This window comes from Chlorocebus sabaeus, chromosome 25 (genome assembly GCF_047675955.1).
Source record: "Chlorocebus sabaeus isolate Y175 chromosome 25, mChlSab1.0.hap1, whole genome shotgun sequence".
Lineage (NCBI taxonomy): Eukaryota > Metazoa > Chordata > Mammalia > Primates > Cercopithecidae > Chlorocebus > Chlorocebus sabaeus.
The window spans coordinates 1,521,988-1,542,113 of record NC_132928.1 but is presented as its reverse complement, the minus strand read 5'-3'; the positions used below and the strand labels follow the sequence as shown (position 1 = coordinate 1,542,113).

General features: G+C 55.0%; 1 protein-coding gene across 2 annotated transcripts in view; it reads right to left on the bottom strand.

Annotated features, from left to right (window-relative positions):
- Positions 1 to 1,570: 1,570 nt before the first annotated feature.
- WNT9A (Wnt family member 9A) overlaps positions 1,571 to 20,126 on the bottom strand; it is a 29,396-nt gene continuing 10,840 nt past the window's right edge. The window contains exons 2-4 of one of the 2 annotated variants that reach the window (XM_007988213.3): positions 8,004 to 8,260; positions 6,876 to 7,138; positions 1,571 to 4,713 (exon numbers count right to left, since the gene is read on the bottom strand). In XM_007988213.3, coding sequence (XP_007986404.3) covers positions 4,231 to 4,713; positions 6,876 to 7,138; positions 8,004 to 8,260 — 1,003 coding nt within the window. In that variant the 3' untranslated portion in view covers positions 1,571 to 4,230. Of the gene's footprint in view, positions 4,714 to 6,875; positions 7,139 to 8,003; positions 19,695 to 20,126 lie in introns of those variants that run through there. The other variant, XM_007988212.3, reaches the window with a different exon arrangement.

Sequence of the window (20,126 nt, the reverse complement as noted above, 5' to 3'; positions counted from 1 at the left end):
TCTTAGTAAGAGCTGTGGCCATGGGTCTGGAAAGGAAGCCTGGACTGTTCCCATCAGGGAGATAATCCCACATTCCTCAGTGGGCAGCCCCTCCCTCCCCGTTGCTGTGGTGGGCGTGGACCTGGATGTCTGGGAGGGCACAGACCAGACACAAGGTGGCAGGAGAGGGACAGGCAGGGTCTGGAGGGGCCAGTGAGGGGTTTCCAGCAGGGCATGTTGCAGCGGTGGGGGACCCACGACATGGGCTCAGAAGGGTGATGGAGATGAGGGGAAAGTGAGGACTGTGGGCTGGGAACTGGCTCTGAGTTAGGGAGATGAGGGGCTGTGCCCAGAAGACCCCCAGATGCAGGGCTAGGGGATGATGAGGCTCTGCTGGGGACCCAGCACTACGAGAGTGAGAGGCCTCCTTCAGCTAGAGGCTGTAGGCAGGAGTAGGATGGAGCTAGGCGTCTGAGAAGACAGGGTTGGACAGGGCTTCCTATGGCACCCCACGCTCTCCAGCCTGGACACGGGAAGCACAGAGACCAGAGACAGCTGAGGCCATACATGCAGCCTGGAGATGCCTGCCCAACAAAGGTGCCCAATGTGACTGGGAGACAGGGCTTCTCCCCCGGGGTTCCTTTTTAGGTCCTCCTCCTCCCAACGGTCCTCCTCTTCCCCAGATCCTCCTCCCCAAGGCCCTCCTTCTCCCCAGGGTCCTCCTCCTCCTTCCCAGGGCCTTCCTCCTCCCCAGGTCCTCCACTTCCTCAGCGCGTCCTTCTCAGGTCCTCCTTCTTCCCAGAGTTCTCCTCCTCCCCAAGGCCCTTCTCTTCCCCAGAGTTTCCCTCCCCAGGGCCCTCATCTTTCCCAGGGTCCTCTTCCTCCCCAAGTCCTCTTCTGCAGGGCCCTCCTCTTCCTCAGGGTCCTCTTCCTCCCCAGGGCCCTCCTCTTCCACAGGGTCCTCTTCCTCCCCAGGGCCCTCCTCTTCCACAGGGTCCTCCTCCTCCCCAAGTCCTCTTCCCCAGGGCCCTTCTCCTCCCCAGGTCCTCCTCTTCTCCAGGCCATCCTCCCCAGGGTCCTCCTCCTTCTCAGGGTGCTCCTTCTTCCAAGGGCCCTCCTCCCCAGAGTCCTCCTCCTCCCCAGGGTCCTCCTCCTCCCCAGGTCTTCCTCCTCCCCAGGGTCCTCCTCTGTACATACCCCTTCTCCCCAAAACCTCCCCCTTCCTCCTCCTCCCTGGTCCCGCCTCCCAATTTCTCCTCCTTCCCAGGCACACCTCCCCGAGTCCACCTCCTCTCCAACCCTCTTTCTTGTCCTCCTCCTCCCAGAGGCCAACTCCTAGGCCTCCTCCTAAGGCCCTCCTCCTCGTCCCAGGCCTACAGAAGCCCCTGTGAAAGCAGCAGACTGAGATGAGGCTATAATTTAAAATACATTTATTTAGTGTTTCCATTTGTTTCTGGTTCTGTGACACAAAGCTGTTAAATAAATACATTCTCCACAGTCCCTCTGGGACAGGCCACACAGATGAGGTAGAGAAATCATTGCACGCACGGAGACTCAGAGCACAGACAGGGCCCCTCCCACCCACCCACGCCTGGCCAAAAGCCACCTGGGGGTCCAGGTCCCTTGTAGTGGGGCCCGGTGCGGAGAAGGTGGCTGGGATCCCTTGGCCAAGGAGCGGGCTGAACCCCTCCCAACAGCCCTTTCTCCTCTACTGCCCCTCGGAAGAGAAGCGCATGAAACAGGAGGCTCCGGCTGAGCGGCCTCTTCATCCAGCAAGACATTCGAATATATATTTGTCTAGAAATCAACCAGCTAGCAGACATTTTTGGTCTGCCTTGTTTAAAAAAATACTTTTCTGAATATTTATGACATAGAGCTAAATGTGTTATTTGATTAAACATAAAAACCTTCCTCTGACTTGATGCCCTTCGTAGACCCAATAGTGACTGAGTGACAGTCTTGTCATGTCATGAGGGTGTGGCCAGCTATGCTGCTCAGGGTCCGGTGGATGTGGACACTGCAGAGGGCAGGGGCTACCACCCCTATCCCTTCTAGCCAGGCCTCCACGAGACCACGGACAAACCCAGCGTCTTGCACCCACACTGTGGTCTGGGGATGCAGCTGCAGGCACGTGTTGGGGTGCTCTCTGAACCACAGGAGAATAAACGTTCTTACGTACTATAACACAGGGATGGCAGAGACCCACAGCAACATAAATAGGTTTTATTTTAAAAACACAGACCCCCCAGCTTTCTGGAGACCCATGGGACTCTGAGACACCCATTCACTCAGTAGTTCCTGTGTCCATACCAGCTACCCACCCAGAACCCAGCCACAACCATCAGGACACCCACAAGATGGAGCCCAGGGCGAGAGGCTCTGGGAACCTAAGGCACCACCATGCCACTGACAGCACAGCACGGCCAAGGTGACCACACCAGTGCGCATGCGCGCGCGCGCACACACACACACACACACACACACACACACACACACACACTGACCACGCCAGCATGCATTTACACAACACACGCTTACGCACATTGACCAGGCCAGCACACACGCACTCACAACACACACACACGGATGCACACTGACCATGCCAGCACACACACTCTCACAACACACACACACTATACCCTCAAACCAAGCCAGGTCAGTGCAGGTCACCCTGTCCCCAGCACACACAACAGCAGGGCCATAACGCATGACATTCCATGGCCAGATGCGAGCCCAAGACTGCCTCTACTGGCATCTGTCCCAATCTGTCCCCCAGTGACACAGAGCAAGCAGCTTCCTCATGACATGACATGAACCAATCAAAGGGCTGCCCTGCCCCCTCACCATACCCACCCCTCCCTACCACCCCCAGCCTGAGAATCTGCACCCAGCCGCCTGGAGGCTGAGCCGTCTGCCCACAGGGTGCAGGGCAGGGGCCGCCGGCTGGCCTACCATGTGGCAGTGGCTGGCTGGCATGGAGCAGGGGGAGCTGGCTTCCAGAAGCCCCAAGGGCTGTGGCCAGACGCAGGTCACTGTATTTCCTTAACTACACACATCTATCTCCATTTAGTGGTTTCAAACTACTAAGCAGATCAGAGGCAGGGTTAGGAGGGAACATGTCAGAGACGGAAGGCGGGGCCCTCCCAGATTGGGGCTTGGTGGAGAGCGGGGAGCTGCAGCTGGGGAGATGGCAGGGATGGAGAAAATAATAATTATTATATTAGTTAAATAATCATAATAATTTAAAAGTCACTGATATTTACTCCAAAGAGAAGTGCTCAACGTCAGAGGTCGGCAGTGTCCTCCGAGCCTGGGCACCTGCACGGCGGGGCCCTGGGAGTGCAGAACAGGCTGCGTCCTCTTCTAGTGGTTTGAGTCTCTGAAGACAGTGCTGGTGTTGGGGCAGCCTGGGCCAGGCTGGTCCCCAACGGGTGGCCCACATGGAGGCCACACGGTCACCAAGGTGCATCTGCTACCCATGCCTCAGAGGAGGTGGGGAGGGAAAGCCAATGGACTGGCATGGGGAGCCACTTCCCAGGGACTGGCGTGTTAGGGATGGGAGAAAGCTCAGAAAGCATTGGTGCAATGCTCTCGGGTCAGAGGGAGGAAGCTGAGGCCCAGGGCACAAGCAAAGAGGTTGCATACGCCAGACCAGAACCAACTCCTGCCTCTGGGTCCTGGAGAGGGGGAGACACAGGGCTTGGACAGTCAACCCAGAAGACCCCTGGCACCCTGTTCCAGCTGTATGCCCCAATGTGTTAGAAAAGCCCCTCAGTGCTTGCAAGTGTAGACTCCTCACACTGCGTGCATGGCCCTCACCCTGCACAGCAGGGTTGGCCAGGCCCGGGGACTCATCCCTTGCAGGTGTAGACCTTCTCACACCGTGTGCAATGCCTGCACTCTGAGCAGCGGGGCTGACTGGGCCCAGAGTCTCAGCCCTTGCAGGTGTATACTCCTCATACCATGTGAAATGCCTGCGCCATGTGCAGCAGGCCTGGCTGGGCCCAGGGATGCAGCCTTTGCAGGTGTAGGCCCATTCATGCTCTGTGCAATGCCTGCACCCCATGCAGCTGGGGCTGAGCCCAGGGACTCAGCCTATGCAGGTGTAGACCCATTCACAGTGTGTGCAATGCCTGTACCCCACGCAGCTGGGCTGCTCAAGCCCAGGGACTCAGCCTGTGCAGGTGTAGACCCTTCACACCGTGTGCAATGCCTGCACCCTGTGCAGCAGGGCTGGCAGGGCCTGGGAACTCAGCCCTTGCAGGTGTAGACCTCCTCACGCTGTGTGCACTGCCTGCACTCCACATAGCAGCACCAACGCACCTGGCACTGGCAGGGCCTCGTCACCACCCGGCTCTGTGTGTTATGGCCGCGGCCGCAGCAGATGCTCTCGCAGTTCTTCTCGCGGTGGCACCTACGGCCAGCGGTGCCCGGGGAGAAGCGGCCGGCCAGGCAGAAGCTAGGTGAGTCGTCCAGGTGCACCAGCTCTGGAGTGCGGGGTAGCGGGTCACTGCCGCCCGCCCCCGAGGCACGGCCCCGTGGCGGGGAAATGGCGCCTGCCTCGCCTGCCGCTTCGTTGGTGGTGCTGCCCACCTTGAGTGCTGTCTCGTACTTGTGCTTCAGGTGCTTGCCCACCTCATGGAAGGGCGCCAGCTGCCGCCAGCAGGTCCGCACCGTGCATGAGCCTGACACGCCGTGACACTTGCAGGTGGTCTCCACCCCAGCCTTGATCACCTGGCAGGAGGGCATGGGAGGGAGGGCAGTGTGAGGGCTGTGCAGGTGGGTCCAGTGAGCAGACCCTGCCCTTGATCCCCAGAGGGACCCCGCACCCCCACCCCACCTGGGCCTAGGCCCAGGCTCAGGCCCAGCCAGTAGGCATTGCCACTGCACATCTCACATTCAGCTCACTCTCCTGGCTCGTGGGGCTGTCCTACCTCCTCCGGGCTGCTGACTCCAGGGCTGGCACCTCAGCCCCCAGGGTGGCCACCCTTGCACCTCCACAAGGGGAGGCTCCTGCCTGATGTCCACCCTGTGTCGGGGGCTGCCCTCAGCAGGGGCTGGACCTTCTGCCCCCATGCCCATAATCCCAGTCCTGCCAGGACTTCATATCTGCTCTCAGCACACAGCTCGCTGGACAGGTGAGGACAAGCGTGACCTCATCTAGTGGTGTATGTCTGAGCTGACCGCGACCTCCTTACCCCTAGTATCGGGAAGCAGGTGCTACTGCACATGCAGATGCGACCCCCATCCCACCATTGCTGAGGGTCAGCATGCTGGGAGGCCAGTGAAGGCACCGCAGGAGCAGGGAGGCCCACACTGCGGGGGAGAGGGGCTCCTGGGGAAGGGAGAGCTCCTTTTACTGTGAGAGAGAGTCCAGGCTGGCCCCAGAGCGGGATGCACCCCTCACCCACAGCAGGGAGGGCCAGGCACCCACAATCTATACTGGGAGCTGCCACAGAAGCCTGGCTGGGCCTGTCCCCTCCCAGGACTTAGGGCCTCACCTGCAAAGACAGGCCTGGTGGGGAGGTCCCTTCCCAGGTGGGACCTGAGCCAGGCGGCTCTGCTCCCACGCCAGCAGCCCCCAGGAGGGCCGGCTCAAAGAGGATTAAGAAATCCAGCCACCTCTGGCCCGGCAACCATAGTCACATTTAATGATGTTTTGCAGAGAAACCCGGACCAATTTAATTAAAATGTTGGTGACCCAGGCTCTGTGGAGCTAATGGAGCACCCTTCATGTTCCGACTTCTCATTAATCTCTTACAAAGCGGTGAAGAGGGAAAGGGGGGGTCATACACAAAGGAAAAGAAAGGGCCTTGCTTGGGGCTTGAATCTGCCTTCAAAGGCTCTCCCCTGCCCAAGAAGGTGGAAGGAGGCACAAGAGGCCCAAACAGGGGAGGCTGATCCTTCAGTAAGTGGGTGATTGGGTACTCTGACTTCTCAATCAAGTGGGGCTCAGAGCAGGGCTGGCTCTCATTACCTCACCCCTCCCCAGGCTGGGGCTCTATATTCCCAGCCTGCCTGGCAAATGTGAAGATGAGGGCAGGAGGCAGAAATGTCCCTCAGCTTCCAACAGAGGTGTCAACCCTGCCCATCCCTGTTCAGGAACTGCAGAGATGCTGGGGGCTCTGTGCAGAGTGGGGTTACAGGTCCAGCCCGGACTCCCCCAGACATGTAGACCTGGGCACTGACAGGCTGCAGGTGGCATGAAGGATGACCAGAGAGCTGGGGTCACCCCGGGCCAGCTATCCCAACAGCCAGTGGCCCCTGGAAGGGCTCAGGAGAGAGCCCTTTTACCTCGAAGTCTTTAGGTCGGGATTCTGTCTCTCAGAATAGAGGCCTGGCCACAGAGAGGGCTGGTGGGGCAGAATGAGACTCCCCTGACTCAGGTGAGTGGGTTCCATACCCCTAACCCTTCCCTGGGACCCCCTGCCCACCATGCCTCCCACCTTGGTCTGTGGGGGTCACGTTTTCCTCCCACCGGTTTTGCTGACAAGCCTGCCAGCTGGCTGACAGGTGTGGCCCACAGTGCCATGATCCTGGTTAGACCGCCTAACCAAGGAGACCCTCCTGGTGGCCCCACAGGGACCGTGGGGGCCCCTCTGCAGGCAAACATGGCTAGTGCCCCGTTTGGTGGGTAGAGAGCCTTATGGGCATGAGAGGTTCCAGGACCATGGCTGGCACTGCACGGCCTCCACCCTCCTGCCGGGGGCCACTCCACTGTGTGCCTGCCCGCCCTGCTGCAGTCCCGACCCCAGCCCTGCACCCCACCCCTACCCCCCTGAGGCTCTTTCTGGCCCTCCTTCCCACCCCGCCAGTCCCATGCCCCGCCCTGCCCCCCTGATGTTCTTTCTGTCCCTCCTTCCCACCCCACCAGCCCCGTGCCCTGCCCCACTTACCTTCACACCCACGAGGTTGTTGTGGAAGTCCACACGGGCTCGCAGATCCTTGCTTGACCGTCTGCCCAGGAACTCCTTGACGAACTTGCTGCTGTACTTGAGGTTGTCTCCGCAGCCCCCCCACTGCCAGGCCTCACGGTTCTCCAGGTCGGGCGCCTCATCGCAGGTACAGCGCTCCATGCGGCCCGCGCTGCATGCCTTGGCCAGTGCGTGCGTCAGGCCAGCCGAGGAGATGGCATAGAGGAAGGCAGTCTCCTTGAAGCCTGGGATTTGCAAGGGCTGGTCAGTGAGCCCAGGCTGCCCAGAGTTCCCCCTTCACTGTCCTGCAGTCAAACCACCCCAAGAGTATGAATCCCATGTGGGGGCCCAGAGCATCTTTACTGGTGCTGCACTCGGGACAGGGTGTGGGTGTGCCCTGGGCACCACAGGGTAGGAAGCGCCCAGGTGTCCCCCAGGTGCAGAGCTGGCTGGGAGGAGAAACCAGAGCCCACCATGGCCACGGCTCCTGCTCCGTGGTCACAGTCTCCATTAGGGTCTCAAACTTCCCAGCCTCACCATGGGGCCATTGGAAAGTCCTGCCTGCCCTAGGCCTTGGGTCCCCAATTTTTACACAAGCTAGTGCAGTACGGTGGCACACGGCTGCAGCCCCAGCTACTCCAGAAGCTGAAGTGAGAGGGTTGCTGAAATAGGCGGTGGAGAGCCCCTGGGAGGGCGCAGGAGGAGGCCGAGGTGGGAGGGTGGCTGAAATAAGGTGGTGGAGAGCCCTCATGAGGGTGGGAGGGCAGGAGGAGAGTCTGCACAGGCAGAGCCCCCTGGGCACTGGGCCATCTGGCAGGAGCCGAGGGCTGTCGGGGCAGCACCGGGCAGCCTAGGGCCCCGTCAAAGGCGGAGTCAGCACACCCTGGCCACCAGCAACGACTGTGCCTGTGCCAAAAGCAGGGCAGGGCAGGCAGCACTCAGGGAGGTCCAGGGGCTGCCCTTTCCAGGGCCTAGGCCCAGGAGCTCTGGGCAGGCTGGGCCCAGTGTCCCCAGGAGTGTAGCCTGAGAGGGGCCTCTTGGGACATGGACCAGGCCTGGGCTGCTGCCTCTGCCTGGGGCCTTCCTGAGGGCCAGGCCGGCCACACTCACCTCGCTTGAGCAGGCTGGCCCGGTAGCGGCCCTCCAGCGTGCAGTTCCAGCGCTCAAAGCGGAATTGGAACTGGCACTCAAGCGCACTCATGCTCACGGCCTCCACCAGCGTCTCTGCCACACCCGGGTCCCGGCGGCACATGCGCCGCTGCTTCCGCTCCAGCTTCAGCCGGTCGCAGGCCTTGTAGTGCGCCTGGGCGGCCGCCTCAGGCTCCAGGGTCAGCGGGAGGATGGTCAGGGGCTCGCTGCCCGTCAGCCTGGGCACAGAGAGGCCAGTGTGAGCCCAGCACCAGGAAGCCCTGCTGGAGCCTGGCCAGGTGTCTCGGTGGCCAGGGGACAGGGGACAGGCATGTCCATCCGGGGGTGAGAGGGGCAGAAAGAATCCAGGATGAGCAGGCAGGGGAGGGGGAGGTGAGAAGGGCCTTGGCCCCCTGCACATCCATGGCCCCCACTCCAGCGAGCATGGTCGCAGCAACCACAGGGCTGTCTCTGCTGCCAACTCAACTCCCACAGTTTCAGGGAGTCTAGCTGACTCTAGCTATACTGGACAGACAAGACCACCACAACACACACAACATACGAAAGAGGACAGCCCCGCCTAGTGCTGTGGGCATGGAGGAGGCTCCGGAGCCTGAACCCCAAGCTATGCCTGATGGCATCTGCCACACCCTCCACCCTCTTCGGCCCCAGCTGACCTGCAGGACACTGCCTGAGGTCCCCCTACCCTCTGCCATGACCTGCTGGGATGTCTACGGTCCTGTGGCCCCCTGCAGCTTCCCAGCACTCCTGCAGTCTATGCATATGTCCCCAGGTTCTGGTTGGGGTCTCCCCACCTCAATGCCTGGGTGTGGCACTGGGAAGTGGCTCTTGGTTCTCTGTCACTCTACCCCTCTCACCTCACCAAGCCTGGACATCCTCCTTTGCAGGACAGACCCCAGCTAACCCCTCCCCATAGGTCACCCCTGGGGGCCTCTGAGCTGACACACACCATCCTCCATCTTTACACGAGGCCTTGCACCAGCCCCCAGCACTGAGGATGCATCCCCAACCTCAACTGCTCCAGGAACCCGGCTCCACCCTATTGGATGCCCCCTCCTCACAGCCCGCTGCTGGCTCACCTGCTGCTGCTGCTGCTGCTGCTGCTGGACTCACTTCACAGGGCTTCCCTCACACCCCGCCCTGGCCCAGCCCAGCCCACATCGAGCCAAGGCCTTTCGGTCCTCAACCTCAAACCCTGACCCCCCCCCATGTCACCTGTCTATCCTGGGACTGACCGAGCATGCTCTGCAGCTGTGTCAGACCTGCCAGCCCAGTGTCCCCACATGGGTGGACCGTCAGGGACCCCAGGCACCGCCACCTCAAGCCAGACTCAGCCCCACAGCCCTTGGGAGGGCACCTGCCTGGACAGGGCCAGGGCTTGGAGGCCCCTCCCGAGAGCACCACTGGACACATGCTGCCCAACTCACCCCTAGCAGACCTCAGTAGGGAACAGTAGACTCAGTACGTTCTGGGAGCTACCGGGGTGCCAGCTTGGGAAGGCTCCACACCCTCGCACGGCCCTGCTAGACCCCACCACCCACCCAGAGGGAGTAGCTCCTGCCCAGGGGTGTGGAGGGGAGGGGCCCAAGAGGCTCCCTAGCACATCCCATCAAAGGCAAGGCCACACAGGTGACCCCTAGGCTACTGAAGGGCACCTGCCTCCAGGGCCACAGGCACAGGCCACAGAGGGAGCAGGTAGAGGCCCCAGGAAGGACCCCACAGCCCCTCCACAGGAGCCAGCCGCCTGGTGGGCGTGCTGAGATACCCTGCCCGGCCAAGCTGATGTCCTGCTCCCTAAGCTGGGGTCTGCTCCTCCAGGATGCGCAGAGCCAGCCCGAGCCCCCGTGAGTTGAGCCAGAGTTGCAGGCAGCAGGACCTGCAACAGCCCCCCCACCAGTCAGTGAGCCACCAAGGGGCGCCACGGGGGGTCTTCACTTGGGGAGGCCATGCCCGGGATTCAAGACACACACCCATGTGCCAGGCTGCCAGGGAGTGGGTAGAGGAGGACCCCAAGGGCCCTTCTAGCAAATCCCCAAGGTCCCCGAGGCACAGGTCCCGTGCAGCACAACAGGCCCCACAGGGAGGACAGGAGGGACCAGTCAGTCCTCCAAACCTGAACACTGCTGTGGACTGAGGCTGGGAGAGGCCTGGGTGAGGGAAGGAAGTGCAGTGTACACAGGTCCCCTCAGACGCCCTAGGGGTCAGGACAGGAGCACGGGGTGGCACTGTGGGCATCCATGCACAGATACCTCCAAGCCCCAGGGCCAGAGATGGGATGTCCCAGGACAGCTGGACACACAGAGCAGGACTAGGGCGGGGGGCAGGCTGGGGAGCAGGGCCAGGAAAGCCACACCTCACACACAAGGGCAGCTTGCAGGTGGAGACCTCCATCCCCAGATGGAATGACACAGCTGTGACCAGAACAGCCCTCAGGAGGACAACAGCCTTCCACCTGTGCCTCCCCGCAGGCCTGGACCCGTCAGGACCCAAGAGCCCCAAGCCACTGTCCCAGAAAACCCCTACAGCCAGGTCAGCATGGACCCTCCACAAGCTGCAAAACCCAACTGTGGGTGTGGACAGGGGACAGGGAAAGGGGAGAGGGAGGGCACTAAGAAGAGGTGGGGGAGGGGAAAAGCGGAGGGGAGGAGAAGGAGGGGAGGAGGGTAGTGGATGAAGACAGGAGGGTGAAGGGAAGAGGGCAGGGGAGGAGGGAGAGGGGGCCCCATCTACCAGAGCCACCCCTCCCTCCCTGTCAATGGTGACTGAGGATATCAGTCTGCCCTGCCCCCTCCCTGTGGCCCACCACCTGGCCCACACTGGTCATGCTGGGGCACTGACAGCTGGTTTGACAGTGACAAGCTGAGTCCTCCAGCCTTTCCTAGGGCACTCCTGGAGCAGGCAGACAGCAGGGCAGCAAGTGTGGCTGCACCTGGAGACTCGCTGGGCAGCCCCAGGACACCCCTCTATCAGAGGCAACTCCCTAAATGCAGCTGCAGGTAACTGACCCTGATCCAAGGACAGGCAGGGTGGGCCATCAGCACTGGCAGAAGGGTGTGGAGGGAGGGTGGCCCCAGCCCAGGAGTGGCAAGGGATGGCCTGAGGCCCAAGGGCTACGCCCTTCCCTGGAGTCGTCACTGAATTCTGTGCTGCTCTGGCCATGGACTTCTTAAGCTCCTGCCCCCTCACCTCTCCCACCCTTGGTAACCCCTGCCCCATGCCTCCTTCATTGTCAGGCTGGGCTCCACATGCAGCCAACTGAAGGGATTCACAGCACCAGGGGATAAAGATCTGACGATAAACAGGCAGACCACAGGCACCACAGGGCATGCTGGGGAACGGGGCAGGCGATCTCAGGGCCTGGGCCCAGCAGAGGAGGCCCAGACCCTCCTGACAGGCAGGGCTCTCTGTCTGCCACACGACAGAGCCACAGAAGGGCTGAAGAAGGGAGGAGTGGTTCCCAACACAACCTCAGAACAGAGAAGCTTTCTTCTGTGAGACTCAGAACCCAGAAGTCACCGAAAAGTGAATATATTTGACTACTTAAAAGTATAAAAATCTCTGCATAGCAAAAAACAAAAAAGAGGCAGCACAGAGTCCAGAGACCAAGAGACAAATTACATCTGGGGCAAATGCCTGCAACTCACACCCCAGACCAGGGGCCAGCGCTGTACACGTATGTGTGTCTGGATGCATATCTCTTCCTATAAACCAATAACAAAGGAACCGACTGAAGACAGACAAAGGGTATAAACCCACAGGCCAAGGGAAGGAAACCAACTGGCTCTTCAAACCCATGAGCCAACACTCAGCCCCACTCCAAGACATTCTCTGCCTGCTGTCTCAGCTGCTCCAGAGACCATGACAGGAGAGTTGTTTGAGCCCAAGAACTGGAGACCAGCCCAGGCAATATAGCAAGACCCCATCTCAAGAAATAAAACTATATTGATACATTAAGCTTCGTTAATTAATAAGCACAAATCAAATGTCCGATGAGAATATTGTCAAGGACACGGGGAGACACTCTTCCATGGCTGGAATTCCAGACTGACATATCTAGGAAACTTTAAAAATAAACCACTGCAGTGGTCTGAATATTTGTGTCTTCTCCAAATTCATATGGTCAAACCTAACACCATCAAAGTGGTAGCATTAGGAGATGGGACCTCTGGAAAGTGATTAGGTGATGAACAGGATTAGTGTCCTTATGGACCCCAGGCTGGGTGCAGTGGTTCATGCATGTAAACCCAGTACTTTGGGAGGCCAAGACGGGAGGATCATTTGAGGTCAGGAGCTCGAGAGCAGCCTGGGCAACATAGTGAGACCTGGTCTCTATAAAATATTCAAAAATTAGCCAGGCGCAGTGGTGCATGCCTGTGGTCCCAACTACTCAGGAGGCTGCGGCGGGGGGAACACTTGAGCCTGGGAGGTCAAGGCTGCAGTGAGCTGTGGTTAAAATAATAATAAAATAAAATATAAATAAATAAAAGGGACCCTGGAGAGACCCTTGCCTCTTCTGCCATGTGAGGACATGGTGAGAAGGCACTGTCTATGAAACAGGAAGTGCCCTCACCAGACACAGAATCTGCCACACCTTGAACTTGGCCTTCCAGCCTCCAGAGCTGTGAGCAGCATACTTCTGTGTTTTACAAGCTCCCAGGCTGTGGTGTTTTGCCGTAGCAGCCTGCGTAAACTAAGATGCCCTACAATTACAGACATAATCACATCTTTCTGGAAGCATAGACTGCACATGCATTGTACCTTCCTGGCATGCCATTCAACATAGCCTTGTTATAGGAACGTGCTGGAGACAGCAGGAGAGCAGCTGGGAACGTCAGATCCACACGCTCCGTGGCGTGTCACATGGTCCGTGAGCAGCCAGCCGTCCCATGTGAATCCATGCCAAGTCACGCCCCACGTGTGCTCAGTGGACAAGCAGAGCCCAGCAGTGGGTGGATAAGCTCAGCAAGGGCTGCATGTGCGTGCGCGTGTTTGTGGCTGCACCGGACCAAGCAAAGATCCAAAGATGGAGGAAGCGTGTTCTTCCCCACAGAGCTGTGAGTTGTGCCGGCACACAGATGGCCTTTCCAGAATCCATAGAACTCGCTCCACACTCAGCAAATGGCACAGGCCCGGGAGGTGGGGGCTGCAGTGAGCCACAGACACACCACCACACACCAGCCTGGGTGACAGAGTGAGACCATCTAAAAACAAACTAACAAAAAAACCAGCCTGCATCACCCTGGTTTATATAAAGGTGGCAGCAGCTATCCTGGTCTTGTTCTTCATCTTCAGAGGAATGCCTTTAACATTTCAGCATGAAGCCTGACGCCCAAACACCGTTTCAGGCCACAGAGGCACCCTTTGGTTCTCAGTTTGCTAAGAACCTCTAAAAATCATAAATGGGGCCAGGCGCAGTGGCTCACGCCTGTAATCCCAGCGCTTTGGGAGGCTAAAGTGGGAGGATCACTTGAGGTCATTAGTTTGAGACCAGCCTGGCCAACATGGTGAAACCCTGCCTCTACTAAAAATACAAAAATTAGCTGGGCATGGAGGTGCATGCCTGTAATCCCAGCTACTCAGGAGGCTGAGGCAGAAGAATTGCTTGAACCCGGGAGGCAAAGGCTGCAGTGCGCCGAGATCACGCCACTGCACTCTAGCCTGGGCGACAAGAGTGAGACTTCGTCTCAAAAAATAATAATAATAAAAAATAAATAAATATCGAATGTTATCAAATGTCATCCTTACATCTTTTGAGGTATGACTTTTCTCTCTCCTTCCTTCCTTCCTTCCATCCTTCCTTCCTTCCTTCATTTTTTTAGAGGAAGAGTGTCACACTGCCACTGAAGCTGGAGTGGGGTGGCACAATGACAGCTCATTGCAGCCTCACTGTTGCAGTGAGCTACAGAAACTGACCAATGTTCTGTGGAAGTTTGTCTTCCTGGACTCAACCTGGCCAGGATGGGCTCCATTCTTTTCTATGGGGCTGGACGTCTTCTGATAGTGTCTTCCTAGGATTTTCACATCTGCGTTTGTGATTTTCTTCTCTCTAGCTCTTCCCACTGAGTTTCAGTGCCTGCCTATGTGAGGGGTCTTCTGTTCAACTCTCCTAGAAGAGTTTGTAGCAGATTAGAATTGTGTCTTCTTAACTGTTTGTTCTGAAGAACTGGCCATGAAGCCATCTAAGGACTGAGCTATTCTTGGCAAAAAGATTTCTTTTCTGATCCAGTTTCTTTTTTCCTTTCTTTCTGAACAGCTTTACTGAGACATACAGGCATACCTTGGAGATGTTGTAGCTTTGGTTCCAGACCATTGCAATAAAGAGAAGGTCAGAATAAAGCAAATCACGAGTTTTTTGGTTTCCTAGTGCTTCTACAAGGTATGCTTACACTATAGTCTATTAAGTGAGCAATAGCATTATGTCTTAAAAATAATACATATGCTTTAGTTAAAAACACTGGACTGCTGAAAAAGGCTAACAATCATCTAAGCTTCATTGAGTTGTCATCTTTTCACTGGGGGAGGGTCTTGCCTCCATGCTGGTAGCTGCTGACTGATTAGCATGGTGGCTGCTGAAGTTTGGGGTGGTTGTGGAAATCTTTTTTTTTTTTTTTTTTTTTTATCTTTAGTAGAGACGGGGTTTCACCATGTTGGCCAGGCTGGTCTGGAACTCCTGACCTCTTGACCCACCTGCCTTGGCCTCCCGAAGTGCTGGGATTACAGGCGTGAGCCATCGCGCCCAGTCAGAAATTTCTTAAAGCAAGACAACTATGATGTTTGCCACATCAATGGACTCTCCCTTTCATGAAAGACTTCTCTGTAGCAGGTGATGCTGCTTGATAGCGTTTTACCCACAGTGGAACTGCTTTCACAATTAGAGTCACTCTTGTCAAACCCTGCCACTGCTTTATCAACTAAATTGATGTCAATTTTAAATCCTTTGTTGTCATTTCAACAATGTACACAGCATCTTCACCAGGAGTAGATTCCATCTCAAGAAACCACTTTGTTTGTTCATCCATAAGAAGCAACTCATCATCCATTCACATTTTCTCATGAGACTACAGCAATTCAGTCCCATCTCCAGGCTCCACTGCCAATTCTCGTTCTCTTGCTGTTTCTACCACATCTGCAGTGACTTCCTCCCCTGAAGTCTGGGATCCCTCAGAGTCATCCATGAGGGCTGGAATCAACATCTTCCAAACTCCTGTTCATACTGCTGTTTTGACCTCCCATGAATCATGAATTAAGGCATCTAGAATGGTGAATCCTTTCCAGCAGGTTTTCAATAGACTTTTCCCAGATCCATCAGAGGAATCACTGTCTGTGGCAGCTGTAGCCTTATGAAATGTCTTGAATAATAAGATTTGAAAGTTGAAATGACTCCTTCATCTGTGAGCTGGAGAATTAATGCACGTTGTGTTAGCAGGCATGGAAACAACATATATTCCTGGCACATCTCCACCAGAGCTCTTGGGTGAACAGGACACTGCCAATGAGCAATAATACTTCGCAGGAATCTTTTTTTCTGAGCAGTGGGTCTCCACAGTGAGCCTAAAATATTTAGTAAACCAGGCTGGGAACAAATGTGCTGTCATCGAGGCTTTGTTATTCCATTTCTACAGCACAGGCAGAGTAGATTTGGCATAATTCTTAACAGTCGTAGAATTGTTGCAATGGTGAATGGGCACTGGCTTTAACTTAAAAGTTACCAGCTGCATTAGCCCCTATCAAGAGAGTCACCCTGTCCTTTGAAGCTTTGAAGCTAGGCATTGACTTCTCCTCTCTAGCTATGGAAGTCCCAGATAACATCTTCTTTCAGTAGAAGGTTGTTTCATTTCCACTGAAGATCTGTTGTTACTGTGGCCCCCTTCATCAGCGATCTTAGCTGGATCTGCTGGAGAGCTTGCTGCAGCATCTCTAACAGCTCTTGCACTTCTATGTTACAGAGACAGCTTCTTTCCTTAAACCTCATGAACCAACCTCTGTTCGCTTCCACCTTTTTTTCTGCAGCTTCCTGGCCTGTCTCAGCCTTCATAAAACTGAAGAGGGTTAGGGCCTTACTCTGAATTAGGCTTTGGCTTAAGGGAATGCTGTGGCTGGTTTGGTCTTCTATCCAGACCACTCACACTTTCCCCATATCAGCAATAAGACTGTTTCACTTTATCGTTTGTGTGTTTACTGGAGTAGCACTTTCCATTTTCTTCAAGAACTTCCTTGCATTCACAGCTTGGCTAACTATAGCCCTGCTTCCAGCCTGTCTTGGCTTTGGACATGCCTTCCTCACTAACCTAAATCATTCCTCGCTTTAAAGTGAGGGATGTGCGACTCTCCCTTTCACTTGAACACTTAGAAGCCACCGTAGGGTTATTAATTGGTCTAATTTTAATATTCTTGTGTCTCAGGGAATAGGGAGGCCTGGGTAAAGGGAGAGAGATGGGGAATAGGCTGTCGGTGGAGAAATGAGGACATAAAACGTTTATCAATTAAGTTTATTGTTTTACATGGGCATGGCTCACGGCACCCCATAATACGATAGCAACAGCAATGATCACTGACCACAGATCACCATAACAGATATAATCATAATGAGAAATTTTGAAATATTGCAAGAATTACCAAAATGTGACACACAGGCAGGAAGTGAGCACATGCTGTTGGAAAAATGGCCCCAAAGGATGTGCTTGTGGCAGGGCTGCTACTAACCCTCCACATGCAATGGCACTACAGAGCCAAGCACAGTGGAGCAGGGTCAGGCTGCAGCTCACACACCACAAACTCACCCACTGCAAGATTCACTGTGTATTCACCAATACGGGCAACAATCACCACAGTCAGATGCAGGGCCTGCCACCTCCTCAGAAACTTCCCCAGCCCTGATTCACTTTCTGTCTTGATGGATTTGCCTATCCTGGATATTTAAGTGGAATCATGCAGCATTGACCTTTTGTGGCTGGCTTATTTCACCCAGCACAATGTCCTCAAGGTTCATCCCGGCTGCAGCCTGTGTCAGAATATCCCTCCTCTTAAGGGTGAATCCTATTCCATCGTGTGGACGGAACACGTTGTGCTCATCCATTCATGTGCTGAGAGGCACGTGGGTTGTTCCATTTTCCAGCTTTCATACCTGATGCCGCTATGAACATTCACACATGTGTTTGTGTGGACATATGTTTTCACTTCTCTTGGGTATACACCTGGGAGTGGAGCTGCTGGGTCACAGGGAAACTCTATGCTTAATCCCTTGGAGACTCAGATGTTTTCCAATGTGGCTGCACTTTATATTCTCAATGCCCCATTTTCTTTAATTATTATAGGATTAATGAATATTTCTGTATCTTGACCTAGTTTCTATTACTACTCTTTTTCAGTTTTGTCAGTTTCATCTAAATTTTCAGATTTATTGTCATGATTCTGTTAATTGCTTTCTCCTGTTTTTGTCCAAAGAATCTGTAGGGATTCCCCTAGACAGGAAACTAATCCAATGAGCCTCATCTTTACTGGATTAGTCTCAGATATTTCCAAGAAGTGAGCTGTCATCTCTACGGCATGTCTACTCTTATGTAATTACTGTTGGCACTATTTCCAACGTCTTCCTTCTATTTCCTTTCATGTTGGCCTGCAGTTCTCTCTCTAGCTTCTCAACAGTACTGTGCGTTCTAGTTTCTCTCCTCTTCTAAAATGCACACTTAAAGCTATCACTGTTATCATTTCAGTTGCTCCTAAATTGCAGCCTCAGTCACAACTTCAGGTCATGATGCAAAGCCTGAGTCAAAACCTCAGGGAGCTCTACAAAGCCTAAGTCATAGCTCTAGTTCACCATACAGAGCCTGAGTCATAGCCTCAGGTCAGCTCAAGCTGATCATAGTAGGGGCTGTGACCCCAGTCACAACCTTAGGTCACCATAGAGAGCCTGAATCACAGACTCAGGTCACTATAGACAGCCTGGGTCACAGCCCCAGTTTACCACATAGAGCCTAAGTCACAGCCCCAGTTCACCATACAGAGCCTGAGTCACAGCCCCAGTTCACCATACAGAGCCTGAGTCACAGCTCAGTTTGCCATACAGATCCTGAGTCACAGCCCCAGTTCACCATACAGAGCCTGAGTCATAGCCCCTGTTCACCATAGCAGACAGAAACTGTGGCCCCAGCCACAGCCTCAGGTTGCCAAGCAGACCCCAGATCACACCCCCAGTTCACATACAGAGCCTGAATCACAGCCTCAGTTCACTATACAGAGCCTGAGTCAGACTTGGTTCACACACAGAGCTTGAGTCACAGCTCCGGTTCACTATAATGGGGACTGTAACCCCAGTAACAGCCTAGGTTTCTGGTTGCCATAGAGAGCCTGAGTCACAATCTCAGGCTGCCAGAGACCAAGTCACAGACTCAGGTCATGCTGCAGAGCCTGGTTCACCATCTGGCCCTCTCCTCCTTCTTCTCTCAAGATTCCCTCTGTGCCCTAAGCCCTCTGAGTTGGTGAGTTCTCTCCCTTCCTCTAACATTCTATATCCTCCATCCTTGGAGTGTCTCTTACAGGGAAATTAGACTAAACCCCTAACCACACTCCAATCAACCCAGCCTTTCACCTGGAGCAGTTCATCTCCTAGGGTCTGGGGCCTCAGTTTACCCTCTTGTCTCATCCTTTCTGTTGACCATGCCTGTCCTGGGTTTTTTCATCCACTTTTCCTCTTTTTGGGTTTTTTGTTTTGTTTTGTTTTGTTATTCCACATTTTCCCTCTGCTCATCTGAAGTTGCATAGTCTTTTTTGTAATTTCCACGGTCACCTTCAATGCTATACCATGTGTCTGTGACCTACCTAAGCCTGATGCTGGTCAGTGCCTTCTCTACCTGGGCAGCACAGGGCCAGAGAACACATTCCCATCAACACTCCCGCCCTGAGTTATGCGCTAATTGCGTGTTTTATCTCCGTTTGGGGGTCCAACAAGACACTGTTTTATCAGTCAGCACTCCCTCCATGGCACCTTCAGAGCCCATGCTCTGCCCTCACTCCTTCCTGCATCTTGTTATGCAGCAGTGCCTCCGCCTCCTGAGGTCAGTGCCAGCTTGTTGGTGTCCTCGCGTCTCATCTGTATTCTGCTTTCTCAGACAGTTTTTATGATTCTCTGTCTTCAATGTTGTGCAATTTTTCTTTTTCTTCTTTTCTTTTTTTTTTTTTTTTCTTTTTTTTTTGAGACGGACTCTTGCTCTGTTGCTCAGGCTGGAGTGCAGAGTGCAGTGGTGCCATCTGAACTCACTCCAACTTCCACCTCCTGGGTTCAAGCGATTCTCCTGCCTCAGCCTCCCAAGTAGCTGGGATTACAGGCACCTGCCACTACGCCTGGCTAATTTTTTTGTATTTTTAGTAGAGACGGGTTTTGTCATATTGGCCAGGCTGGTCTCAAATTCCTGACCTCACGTGTTCCACCTACCTTGGCCTTCCAAAGTGCTCGGATTACAGGCCTGAGGAACTGCACCTGGCCACCCAGGTAATTTTTGTATTTTTAGTAGAGATGGGGGTTTCACTATGTTGGCCAGATTGGTCTCAAACTCCTGACCTCAGGTAATCCACCCACCGCAGCCTCACAAAGTGCTGAGATTACAGGCATGAGCCACTGCACCCACTCTTTTTTTTTTTTTTTGAGACAAGGTCTTGCTCTGTTCAGGCTGGAGGGCAGAGGGCAGTGGCGCTATCTTGGCTCACTGTAGCCTCCACCTCCAGGACTCAAGTGATCCTCCTTCCTCAGCCTCCCAAAGTGCTGGGATCACAGGCATGAGGCACTGTGCTTAGCATGCTGTGTGCTTCTAATGTGTCATGTTCCAGGGTGAACTTATTTTACTTTCTGCCTGGGAAGACATTGGGCTTCTGGAATCTTCTTTACATCTTTATTCAATTTCAGAACACTTTCATCCTCTCCCCTCATACATATCAGCCCTGTCCCACTCCTGCGCCCTTCTCAGCCACTTCCGGCATGGCCTCCCCATGTCGCCGAGGTGTCCTGCCCTCTGTCTGACATCTCGCCGCCTCTCTGATACACTCTGGGTAATTTCTTCTGACCTATGTTCCAGTGTGCTAATTCCCTTC